At 39.2% G+C, this 17,941-nt stretch overlaps 1 protein-coding gene across 1 annotated transcript in view; it reads left to right on the forward strand.

Annotated features, from left to right (window-relative positions):
* The first annotated feature begins 5,023 nt into the window (after window positions 1–5,023).
* Window positions 5,024–17,941, forward strand: part of MAGT1 (magnesium transporter 1) — a 50,936-nt gene continuing 38,018 nt past the window's right edge. The window contains exon 1 of the mRNA XM_070784139.1: window positions 5,024–5,178. Coding sequence (XP_070640240.1) covers window positions 5,077–5,178 — 102 coding nt within the window. The 5' untranslated portion in view covers window positions 5,024–5,076. The remainder of the gene's footprint in view (window positions 5,179–17,941) is intronic.

Here is a 17,941-nt window from a genome sequence, read left to right on the forward strand (position 1 = left end):
CAATATTGTATTAGTTTTGCCAAATATCGAAATGAATCCGCCACAAGTATACTTTTTTCATCTTGCAAAACCACATGATTTGCTCTTATATTTTATTTTAAAATGATTAACATTATTCCAAAAGTCAAAACTATACAAACTGGTATACTTAGAGAAGTGTCATTCCCTTCCTTAACTGTTCCAATCCATTTTCTACAACTCCTGTAGGAAACCAATTTCATTAGTTTCCGATTTAAGCTTTCTGTGTTTCCTTTTGCAAAAATGGTAAAACATGTATATATTTTCTTATTTCCTCTTCTATTTCATACAAATGTAGCATAATATGTACATACTTTTGCATTGGGCTTTTTCACTTTAACAATAGATATTGAAAATCCATATCATTTATACAGCTCTTCCTCATTTCCTTTCCTTAGAGTTGTGAAAAACTCCAAGGTATTTATGTTCTGTAGTCATTCTCCTACATTTGAACATTTAAGTGGTTTTGAGAATAATTCAATTACAGATAGTGCTGAAATAAATAATTTTGTGCACATATATCTTATTATTGAAGTAGATCCCCAAAAGTGGGATTGCTGAATCAAAGGATAAATGTATTAGATATTGTTAAGTTATCCTCCATTTTGCATACTACCAGCAATGTTTGAGGGTGCCTGCTTCCTCATAGACTCAATGACAGCACTTACTGAATTTTTGCCAAAATGATAGTTGAGATTCCTCTGTGTACCTTAAAACCTTAATTTTTTATTTGTTAAATTTACATGCAGTAAATTTCACTTTTTTAGTGTAATATTCTGAGTGTTGACAAATACAAACAGTATGTAACCACTCAAACAATTAAGGTGAGAAAGGTTGCACCCTCACAAAAAAATCTCCTTGTGTGGCCCTTTTGTAGTCAATCCCTCTCCCCACCACCAGTCCCTGATAGCTACTGATCTGTTCACTTTCTACACGGTCACATAAATGGAATGATATTGCATGTCCAAGTGTTTTTTTGTATTTTTCATATTATGAGTGTCTCTTAACGTTTTAATTTTTTTTCACTTCTCTATATCAAACCAAATCTCTTCAGAACCAGCTCTTTTCCCTTTCATGCCATCTCTTTGTCTCTCCAGCTTAATGAAATTATTTTCCTCTGTGTGTGTGTGTCCCACCAGGCCCTAAAAGAATGGCCATATGATATTCCAAAGCATGAAAATAAATCCAAATTACAGGCGATTGATTTTGTTGCTGCTTTTCCTCTTGAATATATTATTCTTCTTCAATAAAAACATCCCAGTTTTATAACTCACTATGGTACCTACAAGACCTTTTAGAACTAACACCCAAAAAAGATGTCCTTTTCATTATAGGGGACTGGAATGCAAAAGTAGAAAGTCAAGAAACACCTGGAGTAACAGGCAAATTTGGCCTTGAAATAAGGAATGAAGCAGGGCAAAGGCTAATAGAATTTTGCCAAGAGAACGCACTGGTCATAGCAAACACCCTCTTCCAACAACACAAGAGAAGACTCTACACATGGACATCACCAGATGGTCAACACCGAAATCAGATTGATTATATTCTTTGCAGCCAAAGATGGAGAAGCTCTATACAGTCAGCAAAAACAAGACATGGAGCTGACTGTGGCTCATACCACGAACTCCTTATTGCCAAATTCAGACTTAAATTGAAGAAAGTGGGGAAAACCACCAGACCATTCAGGTATGACCTAAATCAAATCCCTTATGATTATACAGTGGAAGTGAGAAATAGATTTAAGGGCCTAGATCTGATAGACAGAGTGCCTGATAAACTATGGACAGAGGTTCGTGACATTGTACAGGAGACAGGGATCAAGACCATCCCCATAGAAAAGAAATGCAAAAACGCAAAATGGCTGTCTGGGGAGGCCTTACAAATAGCTGTGAAAAGAAGAGAAGCAAAAAGCAAAGGAGAAAAGGAAAGATATAAGCATCTGAATGCAGAGTTCCAAAGAATAGCAAGAAGAGATAAGAAAGCCTTCCTCAGTGATCAATGTAAAGAAATAGAGGGAAATAACAGAATGGGAAAGACTAGAGATCTCTTCAAGAAAATTAGAGATACCAAGGGAATATTTCATGTAAAGATGGGCTTGATAAAGGACAGAAATGGTATGGACCTAACAGAAGCAGAAGATATTAAGAAGAGGTGGCAAGAATACACAGAAGAACTGTACAAAAAAAGATCTTCACGACCCAGATAATCACGATGGTGTGATCACTGACCTAGAGCCAGACATCCTGGAATGGGAAGTCAAGTGGGCCTTAGGAAGCATCACTAGGAACAAAACTAGTGGAGGTGATGGAATTCCAGTTAAGCTATTTCAAATCCTGAAATATCATGCTGTGAAAGTGCTGCACTCAATATGCCAGCAAATTTGGAAAACTCAGCAGTGGCCACAAGACTGGAAAAGGTCAGTTTTCATTCCAATCACAAAGAAAGGCAATGCCAAAGAATGCTCAAACTACCACACAATTGCACTCAGCTCACATGCTAGTAAAGTAATGCTTAAAATTCTCCAAGGCAGGATTCAGCAATACATGAACCATGAACTTCCAGATGTTCAAGCTTGTTTTAGAAAAGGCAGAGGAACCAGAGATCAAATTGCCAACATCTGCTGGATCATGGAAAAAGCAAGAGAATTCCAGAAAAACATCTATTTCTGCTGTATTGACTATGCCAAAGCCTTTGACTGTGTGGATCACAATAAACTGTGGAAAATTCTTCAAGAGATGGGAGTACCAGAGCACCTGACCTGCATCTTGAGAAACCTATATGCAGGTCAGGAAGCAACAGTTAGAACTGGACATGGAACAACAGACTGGTTCCAAATAGGAAAAGGAGTTCATCAAGGCTATATATTGTCACCCTGCTTATTTAACTTCTATGTAGAGTACATCATGAGAAACACTGGGCTGGAAGAAGCACAAGCTGGAATCAAGATTGCCAGGAGAAATATCAACAACCTCAGGTGTGCAGATGACACCACCCTTATGGCAGAAAGTGAAGAAGAACTAAAAAGCCTCTTGATGAAAGTGAAAGTGGAGAGTGAAAAAGTTGGCTTAAAGCTCAACATTCAGAAAATGAAGATCATGGCATCTGGTCCTATCACTTCATGGGAAATAGATGGGGAAACAGTGGAAGCAGTGTCAAACTTTATTTTGGGGGGCTTCAAAGTCACCGCACATGGTGACTGCAGCCATGAAATTAAAAGACGCTTACTCCTTGGAAGAAAAGTTATGACCAACCTAGATAGCATATTGAAAAGCAGAGACATTACTTTGCCAACAAAGGTCCATCTAGTCAAGGCTATGGTTTTTCCAGTGGTCATGTATGGATGTGAGAGTTGGACTGTGAAGAAGGCTGAGCGCAGAAGAATTGATGCTTTTGAACTGTGGTGTTGGAGAAGACTCTTGAGAGTCCCTTGGACTGCAAGGAGATCCAACCAGTCCATTCTGAGGGAGATCAGCCCTGGGATTTCTTTGGAAGGTATGATGCTAAAACTGAAACTCCAGTACTTTGGCCACCTCATGCAAAGAGTTGACTCATTGGAAAAGACTTTGATGCTGGGAGGGATTGGGGGCAGGAGGAGAAGGGGACGACAGAGGATGAGATGGCTGGATGGCATCACTGACTCGATGGACGTGAGTCTCAGTGAACTCCGGGAGTTGGGGATGGACAGGGAGGCCTGGTGTGCTGCGATTCATGGGGTCGCAAAGAGTTGGACACGACTGAGTGACTGAACTGAAGTGAACTGAACTGAGCTACTGAACTGAAATGAACTGATGATAAACAGAACTGGGACAAATAAATGGAAAGTTCTGCTATGTAGGATTTTTGTTATTTTTTTAGAAAAGGGATTTGGGTATTTCAGACAACTGATTATGAAACAAAAACTTTAAAAAGACCTAAGTGCTTTCTTACTACCTTAGTGTGGCATCCACCCCTCAAACAAACTAATGACAAGTTAAAAAAAAAACACACACACTTTTGCTGTCTATAATCAAAATTTAAGTCCTTGTTGGTGCCCGCCTCATACATCTAAAAGATTGCCATGAATAAGGACTTTAGAAAATAACTTTTGACCTCTGCTTTGTTCAGCACACGTGGCACCGTCTTAAAAAAGATCTCCTTCAGCAATATTGTTTTTCCTTTCTTGCTTTTACCTTTTTTGGATTTGAAACATTTTGGAGGCCAAACCACGGGCTTGGGATAGGTTTTATCAGTTATATGGCTAGGCAAAATTTTTCTAGAATAGTACACGAAAGAGGTGGTTTTCTTTTTTGAAATTAATTTAGTTTTTATTTACTTTTGGCTAGGCTGAGTCTTTGTGTCTTCCTTCCTGGGCGGGGGGAGAGGGGGAGGTGCGGTGGTGGTGGTGGAAAGGGCGGGGTTGTCGGGCGCTTTCTCTGGTTGAGGGGAGCAGGGGCTATTCTCTAATTGCGGTGCCTGGTTTCTCATTATGGTGGCCTCTATTGCTCTGGAGCACGGACTCTAGGGCCCTCTGGCTCAGTAGTTGTGGCCTGGGGCTTAGTTGCCCTCGCATCATGTGGAATATTCCCAGACGGGGAAAGATCAAACCGTGTCCCCTGCATTGGCAGGCGAATTCTTAACCACTGAGCCACCAGTGAAGTCCGGTCGATTTCAAAGACTTCTAAAAGGATCTGAGGAGAAAATACCCTGTTTTAGTAACCTTAAGCCATCTCCAACACCGAAAAGCCGCAATGATTCACAACTGCGCAGGCGCATTTAAAGAGCCTACACCCGCCATCTCTACGTTTAACGAAAGGGGTGGTCCATCATCCTTAGCGGACCAATGCAAAACCTCCAGATTATCGTTTTTGTATTGGCTAACGGAGACCAATTAGAAGTGAGACATCTTTTAGCGGGCGTTTGGCAGTACAGCGTCGTGACGTTTTGTGAGGGGACTACCGACAGGGCTGAGCTGGGCCAATGAGAAGGGGAAAGGGGGCTGGTTTGCCTTTTCTCACGCCCAACCAACCCTCAGACCCAGCCCTAGGAAAGTTTCCCTTCTAGGCGGGAGAGAAGGCGAACATGGCAGCGCGTTGGTGGCGTTGGTGTGTCTGTGCAATCATGGCGGTGGCACTGCTGCTCGTTTTCGGGGTTCCCTCAGCCTCTGCCCAGAGAAAGAAGGAGGTGAGGACGCTGTTTCCAGCAACATGGGCTTTTCCGAACGAGAGGGGCTTGAGAGAATCCGTTTTGTTGTACCCGATCCCTTTCCCCGCCAGTTCTGTGTCTTTGGTGGCTTCAGTTCTGCCGTTTTTAGAATTGTGGGGTTCGCAAGAGAAGAAACCGTAACACTTTGTGTTATGGGATTGTCGAGTCTGAGAGTGGGGCGGAGTAGGTGACAGCCTGGCTTCTGTAGGCCTGTGGATAAACAAAGCTACGAGTTTTGACACTTCTTTGAATATGGGCCCCATCAGGTGGTGGAGGGAAGTTCGACTTTAGGTTCAAGGGGTAGAATATCTGACTCTGCTGTCATTAGATGTAACTTCCTTTTAGACACGTAAGAACTATATTATGTAGCATTTTCACTTCAGGAATGAGAGGATTAAACAGAAGAGCGGAGCTATGCCAAATTTATTTCATTGTCCAAAAAACTGATCATTGTCGAAAAAACTGATTGAAAGCAATTTCAGTTCAGTCGCTCAGTCCCGTCCGACTCTTTGTGACTCCCATAGACTGCAGCATGCCAGGCTTCCGTGTCCATCACCAACTCCCGGAGCTTACTCAAACTCATGTTCATAGATTTGGTGATGCCATCCAACCATCTCATCCTTTGTCGTCCCCTTCTCCTCCTGCCTTCAATCTTTCCCAGCATCAGGATCTTTTCCATTGAGTCAGTTCTTCGCATCAGGTGGCCAAAGTATTGGAGTTTCAGCTTTAGCGTCCGTCCTTGCAATATTCAGGACTGATTTCCTTTAGGATGGACTGGTTGGATCTCCTTGCCGTCCAAGGGACTCAAGAGTCTTCTCCAAAACCACAGTTCAAAAGCATCAATTCTTCCGGGCTCAGCTTTTTTTTTTTTTTTTTTACCGGAGTGAAGTTCTTAAGCCATTTTCAACCATTTACCAAACATCAAGCGTGCCAGCCATTGTTCTGGGAACTTAGTATACGTAAGTGAACAAAACTAAGGTCCCTCCTTGTGGAATTTACTGGCTTTGACAAGTGGAGGAGATACAATGTTCTTTACTCTCTGTTAAGCAATCCAAGGTGAGGATTTTTAACATTGTTTTGAAACATTTGTGACTTAGAGCCGTTTGCTCTTAAGAGTTACAAATTACTAGCAATTGTTTATGCGCTCTAATTTTATAAATGAGGAAACCTAAGGCCTAAGCTTACACGGTTAACCATTGAAGAACAAAGACTAAGATCTTTGGTTAGTCTTATGCTATTTCCTATACATTTTGTGCTTCCTTTTGTACACAATACCTGTGTGTGCGTGCTTCTTAAGTCGCTTTTGTCGTGCTGACTCTTTGTGACCCCATGGACTGTAGCCCACCAGGCTCCTCTGTCCATGGAACTTTCCAGGCAGAAATACTGGAGTGGGTTACCATGCCCTCCTCCAGGGGATCTTCCCCACCCAGTTATTGGACCCCTCATCTCACATGCACTTTATTTTTTTTTTTTATCATTTATTATTATTATTATTTTACTTTACAATATTGTATTGGTTTTGCCATACATCAACATGAATCCACCACGGGTGTACACATGTTCCCCATCCTGAACCCCCCTCCCACCTCCCTCCCCATACCATCCCTTTGAGTCATACCAGTGCACCAGCCCCAAACATCCTTTAAAAATGCTATTTAATCGGCTCAGATGCTTGTCAACTTGAGCTGAATTTTAAAAGAACCTGTTTTCTCTGTTGCTGAGTATTTGTCCTAGTCCATAAAAAAAGGTAGCATATTAAAACGAGTTACTTATTAGATTGGCAAAAAGTGAAGTTAAAAATATACAATGTACAAAGTGTACAAAATGAGCAAGCGCCTATACTGGAACTAGAAATTGATGGGCTTTTTAAGGAGGATGCCAAGCCATTTTTTACGTGGAAAACAAGATGTAGAGCAATACATAGTTGTATATTCTGGAGACCTTTTATGTTAAAAAAAAAAAAAAAACTACAAGTTAGGTATACGTAGAAAGAAACCTTTGTAAGAATATAGAACAGTGGCTACCTCTGGATAGTTGGGATTGTTCATTAGGGGAAGACTTTAACTTTTTGCCTTGTATGCTGGTATTGTCTAAATTTCTATAACCACCACTTACCCTTTTTAAGTAAAAAAGTGTAGATTTTTAATAACAAGTATTTCTACTAATTAAATTATTTATTCATTTAACCTCTCACTAAACAAGCAGGGGATAAAGTACTTTTAAAAGGGATCAGCAATGAATTGTGCACTTTAAAATTGTTAACACGGTAGATTTTATGTTATGTGAATTTTATGTCAATAAAATATTTTAAGGAATCAGATTCTAACACCCCTCTCACCATGCCCACTGTTCAAGACTGTTATTGCTCTTGCAAATTTATTGCCATATCTAACTGATCATCCTTGAACTCATCCTTCATAGTGTTGCCAGAGATAGTAAGGAGAAAAACTGAAAACCAAAAGGTTAAAAAAATGTATTTTGCAAAGTGTAAAAGAACTTATATAATGTGTTTCTTCACAGACTCATCTCAATTCAAGCTCCTCCCTATACTGGCTGCAAGTCATGTGGGATCTTAGTTCCCTGACCAGGATCGAACCTGGGCCCCATGAGTGAAAGCACTAAATCCAAACCTATGGGCTGCCAAGGAATTCCCTGGAAAAGAGTGAACGTACAAAGCATACTGAAACATTAAAAAATGGTCTTAATAATGCTAGGATGACAGACAGTTTTCCCTCCATTTTCTCAGTTTTCAAAATATTGTGTAAAATTTTAAAGAGCATATATGTTAATGCAATCCAAGTGATCTTTAGCCAGTTACTCTGAGTCTCATTTTCCTTTTCAGTAGAATGGGAAACTGCCTATTTCTTTTCATATTGTGAAAATTAAAGGAGATGGGGCCTGTAAAATGCCTAATATATCTGGCATGTAGAAGACATTAGATGAATATTAGAAAATAAAATACAATTGGGTTCCTCTGCAGTATACATTTTTTAAAAATTTATTTGGCTGTGTTGGGTCTTAGTTGTGGCCTGTGGGATCTCCATTGCATTATGTGGAATCTTTCATTGAGGCAAATGGACTCTCTAGTTGTGGGAGCTGGCGCAGTAGTTGTGGCACATGGGACCAGTTGCTCCACAACATGTAGGGTCTTAGTTCCCCAACCAGGGATCAAACCCACGTCCCCTGCATTGCAAGGTGTATTCTTAACCACTGGACCACCAGGGAAATCCCAATATAAAATATTTTTCAATTGATCTTTTTGTGTCAAGATTTTATGAAGATTATTCAGAAAATAAAATTATCTGCATATTTTGACAAGGCAGGCAATACTGAAAAAACTTCTATATTCTCTGACATTGCTTTGAGAACTGATACATACAAATGTCACATGCACAAAACCCCAGCAATTACTTAGAAAATACCTTATTACCAAGAACCAAAGGCTCAAAAGCATTGCAAAACAAGCAAATTGAGACATCCTCCAAAAATAAAACATCAAGAAGAAGGGATAGTGGAATATTTTAGCCCTATCCAGGAAATATGTAAACTGAGAATGGAGCAGATAGCATTTAAGGATTACAAACACTCTCTTCTCTGTTTACTGTCTTTCTCCTTCAGTCATTATCTGCCAATTATGTTTCCAGATCTGTTCAGTCTCACTCTTAATTTAAGGATAGAATTGGAAATTTATTCCTTAACCAGGAGTTTTCTAAACTAACATTTGTAGACTAGTGGATTATTAGGAAAGCTAAAAATCAAGAATTTTTATGAATAAACCATGATGGTCTAGAACACAGATACAATGAAGTAAGTTTTGAGGGAAAAGGAGGTGCATTTTAGAGGAATTCAGACCGGTGATGCTTAGCTTTATTCTGAAATTTAAAAGTAATCTTAATGACAGGATCAGAATTTAAGTGATAGTGAATTCTTATATGCTATCTTTGATAAATGATATTCAGTGATAGAATTTGTAATTGTTAAAGCTTAATCTACTTTGCTAGAGCTAATTGAGATATTATGCAAGGAAGTAGAATAAAATTAAACTGTTGTCACTTCAATTTCTTATACTCCTAAAAGATTTATCATACTTGATTATTACTAACAGAATAAGAGATATTAATTGACTTCCTGTTAGTGGGATTATTTTGTGGCCATACTAATTTACACGTTTCAAGAGGAGAGAAAGACTTTAAGCTTACTACTTAACTTTGTTGGTATTATATTTTGATTGTGAATATTAGCACTCTTCTTTTTGTTTTATTTGAGTATTTGAAACTAATGTACTCCAAGAAGGGGAGAAATAAATCTAGTGTTTTTTCATAGTAAGCTTTTGTTTTGAATAAATATATCCAGTGCAAATTTTAAAACGATGGATATATTTTCTCAAATGTTTTTTTTAAAACAATTAGTGGAAAAAATATTTGAAATAAAGTTGGTTCCAAATCAATTACTACTTTGAGTTGCTGAGTTCGGTTGATAAATCTCTTACCTTCATGTACTATCATCCTTGGAAACTGTGTTTCTTACTGATAACTTTAAAGTATTAAATAGTAAGTAGAAGGACCTGAAGGGCTCAGGTGACATTTTAACTGTTTATGTTTTAAATATATATATATGTGTGTGTGTGTGTATATATATATATATATATTTTTTTTTTTTTTTTTTTTGCTGTACTGAGTCTTCGTTGCTGCTTGGACTTTTTCTCAAGTTGTGGAAAGTGGGGAATGCTCTCTAGTTGTGGTGTGTGGGCTTGTCATTGCAGTGGCTTCTCATTACAGAGCACAGGCTCTAGGATGCACAGGCTTCAGTAGTTGTGGCAAGTGGACTCAGTAGTTACAGCTCCTGGACTCTAGAGCACAAGCTCAATGTGGTGCATAGGCATAGGTGCTCCCTGGCATGTGGGATCTTCCCAGACCAGAGATCAAACCTGTGCCTCCTGCATTGGCAGGGGGGATTCTTTACCACTGAGCCACTAGGAAAGCCCCTTAACCCTTTACTTTTGAGTATTATGACTTTGAAAGATAAAGGAATATCTAGAGAGTGATTAGTGGGACTTAATGTAGAGGCTTGGAGAAGAAAATGGCAACCCACTCCAGTGTTCTTGCCTGGAGAATCCCATGGACAGAGAAGCCTGGTAGGCTGCAGTCCATGGGGTCGCACAGAGTCGGACACGACTGAAGCGACTTGGCAATGTAGAGGCTATAGGAAAACGAAATTTTTGTTTCTGAGCCATAGCTTTCAGAAACAAAGGGCTCCTAACAATGGATGAGAGGCACCCCTAAATAAGAAGTTTCTTCATTACTAGAGATTTATTCCAATGAAGAAAACTTGTAACTCAAATATTAAGAAAAGAGAAATTCTTTTATAAAATCAGAAAAGACGAGAGGATTAGTAAAAGAAGTCTCTAAGAATTATTAAGGCATTATATGTGTTATATTTGAGTTATCTTGAATATATTACATGCTTCAACCATTTCAGAAACATCATGTGGAGGTTTATTTTTAGGAATGGTGTATTTTTTCCTGTTGTTTATAACTTAAATTGCTTAATGCTTATTTAATTTCTGTATATAATTGCATGCTGCTGCTAAGTCGCTTCAGTCATGTCCGACTCTGTGCGACCCCAGAGATGACAGCCCACCAGGCTCCCCTGTCCCTGGGATTCTCCAGGCAAGAACACTGGAGTGGGTTGCCATTTCCTTCTCCAATGCATGAAAGTGAAAAGTGAAAGTGAAGTCGCTCAGTCGTGTCTGACTCTTAGCGACCCCATGGACTTCAGCCTACCAGGCTCCTCCGTCCATGGGATTTTCCAGCAAGAGTACTGGAGTGGGGTGCCATTGCCTTCTCCAATATAATTGCATAGAAATTATATAACATGGGATCCTTGCTCATAAGAAATTTTTTAATATAAATTTATTTATTTTAATTGGAGGCTAATTACAGGCTAAATTCTTTTAGCCTGTAAAAGAATTTCTCTTTTCTTTACAATATTGTAGTGGTTTTGTCATACATTGACTCAAATCCACCACGGGTATACATGTGTTCCCCATCCTGAACCCACCTCCCTCCCCATCCCATCCCTCGGGGTCATGCCAGTGCACCAGCCCTGAGTACCCTGTCTCATGCATTGAACCTGGACTGGCGATTCATTTCACATATGGTAAGATATATGTTTCAGTGCCATTCTCCCAAATCATCCCACCCTCACCCTCTCCCACAGAGTCCAAAAGACTGTTCTATACATCTGTGTCTCTTTTGCTGTCTTGCATATAGGGTTATTGTTACCATCTTTCTAAATTCCATATATATGCATTAGTATACTGTATTGGTGTTTTTCTTTCTGGCTTACTTCACTCGGTATAATAAGCTCCAGTTTCATCTACCTCATTAGAACTGATTCAAATGTATTCTTTTCAATGGCTGAGTAATATTCCATTGTGTATACATACCACAGCTTTCTTATCCATTTATCTGCCGATGGACATCTAGGTTGCTTCCATGTCCTATTATAAACAGTGCTGTGATGAACACTGGGGTACATGTGTCTTTGAATTCTGGTTTCCTCAGTGTGTATTCCCAGTAGTGGGATTGCTGGGTCATATGGCAGTTCTATTTCCAGTTTTTTAAAGAATCTCCACACTGTTCTCCATAGTGGCTGTACTAGTTTGCATTCCCACCAACAGTGTAAGAGTGTTCCCTTTTCTCCACACCCTCTCCAGCATTTATTGCTTGTAGACTTTTGTATAACAGCCATTCTGACTGGCATGAAATGGTACCTCATTGTGGTTTTGATTTGCATTTCTCTGATAATGAGTAATGTTGAGCATCTTTTCATGTGTTTGTTAGTCATCTGTATGTCTTCCTTGGAGAAATGTCTGTTTAGTTCTTTGGCCCATTTTTTGATTGGGTCATTTATTTTTCTGGAATTGAGCTGCAGGAGTTACTTGTATATTTTTGAGATTAATTCTTTGCCAGTTGCTTCATTTGCTATTATGTTCTCCCATTCTGAAGGCTGTCTTTTCACCTTGCTTATAGTTTCCTTTGTTGTGCAGAAGCTTTTAACTTTAATTAGGTCCTATTTGTTTATGTTTGCTTTTATTTCCAATATTCTGGGAGGTGGGTCATAGAGGATCCTGCTGTGATTTATGTCAGAGAGTGTTTTGCCTATGTTCTCCTCTAGGAGTTTTATAGTTTCTGGTCTTACATTTAGATCTTCAATCCATTTTGAGTTTGTTTTAGTGTATGGTGTTAGAAAGTGTTCTAGTTTCATTCTTTTACAAGTGGTTGACCAGTTTTCCCAGCACCACTTGTTAAAGAGATTGTCTTCTCGCCATTGTATATTCTTGCCTCCTTTGTTGAAGATAAGATGTCCATAGGTGTGTGGATTTATCTCTGGGCTTTCTATTTTGTTCCATTGATCTATATTTCTTTTTTTGTGCCAGTACCATACTGTCTTGATGACTTGCTCATAAGAATTAAAATGTAGAACAGCAGTACTGAAACTTCAATGCATACAAAATCACTTTGGGTTCATGTTAAAACTCCATATTCTTGGAATCCACCAGAAGCTTAAGAACCACCCCCTCCCCCAGAAAGAAAATGGGAAATCACAGCTTTGATTAAAGACTTAAAGGCATCAGAGATGGTAAGTGATGTAGTATCTCAGCCCTTAATGCCAGTTAAAAAAAAAAGACTAATAGGAACTGAAGTCTTATGCTGCTGCTGCTGCTAAGTCGCTTCAGTCGTGTCCGACTCTGTGCGACCCCATAGACGGCAGCCCACCAGGCTCCCCCGTCCCTGGGATTCTCCAGGTAAGAACACTGGAGTGGGTTGCCATTTCCTCCTCCAGTGCATGAAAGTGAAAAGTGAAAGTGAAGTTGCTCAGTTGTGTCCGACTCTAGCAACCCCATGGACTTCAGCCTACCAGGCTCCTCCGTCCATGGGATTTTCCAGGCAAAAGTACTGGAGTGGGGTACCATTGCCTTCTCCACTGAAGTCTGATAGCAGCTTATTATCAGCTGATTGCAGTTGTTGCTCCCAGACATTGTGACTGCAACTAAATCCATTACACAGTCTGATGACAAGTGGTATACAGTCTTAGACATCACTAACACCTTCTTGTGCCATCTTACTGACATGTGAGGATCAAGGTCCGTTCATATTCAGGTAGCAAGGCCTCCTATATATGTTTATAGTCTCCCCTGCAAGTACCGAAGCTCTTCTGCCATTTGCTACTAGTTGGTGAGTCAGGATTTAGCATAAGTTCCTCTCCCTTTCCATGTTTAAAGCATTCACTATATGGATGATGCCTTGTTGGCAAATAAAAGCCTCAGTCTCAGTGACTGATGGTGGTGCTGTCTTACCATAGAGGTAGCCAGAGCAGTAACTGATAAACCGGACAAAATTCAGGGGCCTGCTCACCAAGCAGTTTCTTAGAAGTAAGTGAATGAATTTATAACACTCAATTCCTATTGGGTTCACGGAAAAACATCTGTGTTTTTAGCCCACCAAACCAGACAGGAAACCCAGCACATTATTGGACAAACAATATGTCTCACTCAGGCATGCTGCTAGGTCTTTTATATCAGCTAACCTGCTAATCAGCATCCTTTGAGTGGGGCTTATGCAGATCTACTGAATCAGATTTATTGGAGGATGAAACCTGGAAGTCTGTACTTTTAATAGGCTGCTTTACATTAGCCACACTTTGAGAAACACAGGCCTAGGAAATTTATTATCTATCATGCTAAGGGCTTGCTTCATGAAGAATTTACTTACTTTTATTACCAAATCTTTCTTTTACATTGTGTTCTGATCAGTAATTAATAAAAATATGTTTGAATACATAATAAAATTATAAAAGCTTGAGTTGAGCTCTTAAAATCCATTTCAGTTTAGACCAATGTTTCTCAGTGAGGGAGTGAAGAATTTTACTTCCCAAGGATTACCTGGCAGTGTCTGGAGACATTTTTGGTTGGTGGTAGATGGTGATGGTACAGACATCCAACAGGTAGAGGTCAGGGATGCTGCTTAATAAGCAATGTGCCAGACAGCTCCCCACAACAAAGAATTACCTGGTCCAACATGTTAGTAATGCTGCTATTGCTTGATTTAGAATGATCTGTTTGAATCCTAGCTTTGTGTCTTACTAACTGTGACACTTTGTCCAAATTACTTAACCTCTCTGATCCTGTTTACTCAACATTTAAATGAAATAAAAATAGAGTATTTAACCTCATTGTGTTGTAGGGATTTGTGACCCCATGGATTGTAGCCCGCCAGGCTCCTCTGTCCATGGAATTCTCCAGGCAAGAATACTGGAGTGGTGGGTAGCCATTCCCTTCTCCAGGGGATCTTCCCAACCTAGGGATGGAATCTGGGTCTCCTGCATTGCAGGCAGATTCTTTACTTGTCTGAGCCACCAGGGAAGCCTCCCATTGAATTGAATATTCATTCTGTAAGAAGAGAAGTTGCTGCCTGACACATACATGGAAGGCATTCCAAATAGTAGCTTCTATTTTCTCAATAAAACCAATTCAAGATGGGTTTACCTTAAGACATATTAAAATTTTAAAGGTTAGATCATTGTGAATAAGGATTATAACTTTTAATTATCATGCTCCAAGCTATGTTTATGTACTTTTTTGGTAAAAGTTTATTTTTTTTTTTTTTTTGGTAAAAGTTTAAAACTAGTTCATATTTTGTTGTGATCTGTCTTCAGTTCATTTTTCAAAAATGAACTCAGAAAGTAATTAATTGCTTCTGTATTAAGCAGTGTTTTGAGGTGATAATCCCATTTTGTTGTTGTTGTTGTTGTTCAGTCGATGAGTTATGTCTGACTCTTTGGGAACCCATGGACTGCAGCATGCCAGGCTCCTCTGTCCTCCACTATCTCCCAGAGTTTGCTCAAATTCATGTCCGTTGAGTTGGTGATGCTATCTAACCATCTTATCCTCTGTTGCCCTCTTTTCCTTTTGCCTTCAGTCTTTCCCAGAATCAGGGTCTCTTCCAGTGAGTTGGCTCTTTGCATCAGTTGGCAAAAGTATTGGAGTTTCAGCTTTGGCACCAGTCCTTCCAATGAATATTCAGGACTGATTTCCTTTAGGATTGACTGGTTTGATCTCCTTGCAGTTCAAGGGATTCTCAAGAGTCTTCTCCAGCACCACAGTTCAAAAGCATCAATTCTTTGGCACTCAGCCTTCTTTATGGACCAACTCTCACAACCATACACGACTACTGGAAAAAAACATACCTTTGACCAGATGGACCTTTGTTGGCAAAGTGATGTCTCTGCTTCTTAATACTGTCTAGGTTTTTCGTAACCTTCTTTCTAAGGAGCAAGCATCTTTTAATTTCATGGTGGCAGTCACCATCTGCAGTGATTTGAGAGCCGAAGAAAATAAAATCTGTCACTGCCTCCACTTTTCTCCTTATATTTGCCATAAAGTGATGGGACAAGATGCCATTATCTTAACTTTTTGAATGTTGAGTTCAAGCCAGCTTTTTGACTCTTCTTTTGCCCTCATCAAGAGGCTCTTTGGTTACTCTTTGCTTTCTGCCATTAGGGTGGTATCATCTGCATATCTGAGGTTGCTGATATTTCCCTGGCAGTCTTGATTACAGCTTGTGATTAATCTAGTCCAGCATTTGGCATGATGTATTCTGCGTATAAGTTAAATAAGCAGGATGACAATATACAGCCTTGACAAACTCCTTTTTCAATTTTGAAATAGTCAGTTTTTCCATGTCTGGTTCTAACTGTTGCTTCTCGACTGGCATACAGGTTTCTCAGGAGACAGGTAAGGTGGTCTGGTATTCCTATCTCTTGAAGAATTTTCCACAGTTTGTTATGATATGATCCATACAGTCAAAGGCTTTAGTGTAGTCAGTGAAGCAGAACTAGATGTTTTTCTGGAATTCCTTTGCTTTCTCTATGATCCAATGAATGTTGGCAATTTTATCTCTGGTTCCTCTGCCTTTTTAAACCTAGCTTATACATCTGGAAGTTCTCGGTTCACCTACTGCTGAAGCCTAGCTTGAACAATTTTGAGTATTACCTTGCTAGCATGTGAAATTTGTGCAATTGTATGCTAGTTGGAACATCCTTTGGCATTGTCCTTCTTTGGGATTAGAATGAAAACTGACCTTTTCTAGTCTTGTGGCCACTGCTGAGTTTCCCAAATTTGCTGACATATTGAGTGTAGCACTTTCACAGGATCATCTTTTAGGATTTGAAATAGCTCAGCTGGAATTCCATAACCTCCACTAGCTTTGTTTGTACTAATGCTTCCTAAGGCCCACACTCCACACTCCAGGTTGTCCGTCTCCAGGTGAGTGACCACACCATCGTGGTTATCTGGGTCATTAAGATCTTTCTTGTGTAGTTCTTCAGAGTTTTAAAGTGTTTGTAATTCCTTTGAACTAATCTCTTCTACTTGGTAAGTTACTTAGGGATTGTATAGCCAGATATCTGGTCCCTCTAGTTAACAATCAGAAAGAGGAATACCACAAAATTTTGCACAGACCTATTTGAGATTTTGTTTAACAAGACTCCACCTGTTTATCACTAATTCAAAGCACGTTTATTTGTTTTATTGGAATGATCATATATTTATATGACTGAATAGAGATAGACTATATGAAACTATATCTGCTGTTGCTTTACTTTTTCTTTTCTAAAATAGCTCCAAATAGAATCTGTAGTTAATAAAATAGCCAAGTTATGTTTCAATTTGCTGTTAACTGTCAAATTTAAATTGAAACATAAAGAAATTAATGACTGCTTTAGAATATTGAATGCATATTTTTAAACTGTGAACTAATATTGTTCTCTCAGCTAAGAGGATCATTAATTCTGTATCAAATAACAATTCATTTGTTTTGAATAACTGAGTTTAATCTATGCAGCCTTACTTTAAATCAAATATCCTGTTCTTGACAATTTTTTGTAACTAATTGTATTGTTTAACTAGACACCACAACTTGTTCCTTATCCTGTCTGCCTTCTGTTTCATTCTCTTCTACTGTCTTTACCACCAACCTGTTTCCTTTTTTTAAAAAATTGAAGTATAGTCTATTTACAATGTTGTGTTAGTTTTAGGTGTAAAACTATCCCTCCCTCACAGCCTGTTTTATCCCTTTTATCCCTCCCTCACAGCCTGTTTCCTTAGTATCATTCATTGTTCCACAAGTCTTGTTAATTATTTGTTATACCAGTCTTTTGAGAGTGTATATATTTCTCTGTGGGCTTGTTAAAGACTATATTCATTTTTCCACATGTGACATATTCATTTTGAGACTGCTACTGGAATTATCTTTTATCTGCTACAAAACTATTTTCATTAAAATTTATTTATTTTTACTGTACTGGGTCTTCTCTAGTTGTGACAAGTGGGGATTACTTTCTCATTGTGGTATACAGGCTTCTCATTGCACTGATTTCTCTTTTGGAGCATGAACTCTAGGGTGCACAGTTTTCACTAGTTGTGGTGCATGGGTTTGCCCCATGGCATATGGAATCTTCCTGGACCAGGGGTCAAATTGAACTTGTGTCCCCTGCATTGGCAGGCAAATTTTTAACCACTGGACCATCAGGGAAGTCCCAGCTGCAAAACTTACCTTTCTATGCTATCTTTCTCTATTGTTCATAAAAGTGTACTCAGGTAATAAATACTTTTTTCAGTATTGGTTGAATTCAGACATGCTTTAAAGGTCAGTCAGTTCAGTTACTCACTGTGTCCAAT

Source organism: Bos indicus, chromosome X (genome assembly GCF_029378745.1).
Source record: "Bos indicus isolate NIAB-ARS_2022 breed Sahiwal x Tharparkar chromosome X, NIAB-ARS_B.indTharparkar_mat_pri_1.0, whole genome shotgun sequence".
Classification (NCBI taxonomy): Eukaryota; Metazoa; Chordata; class Mammalia; order Artiodactyla; family Bovidae; genus Bos; species Bos indicus.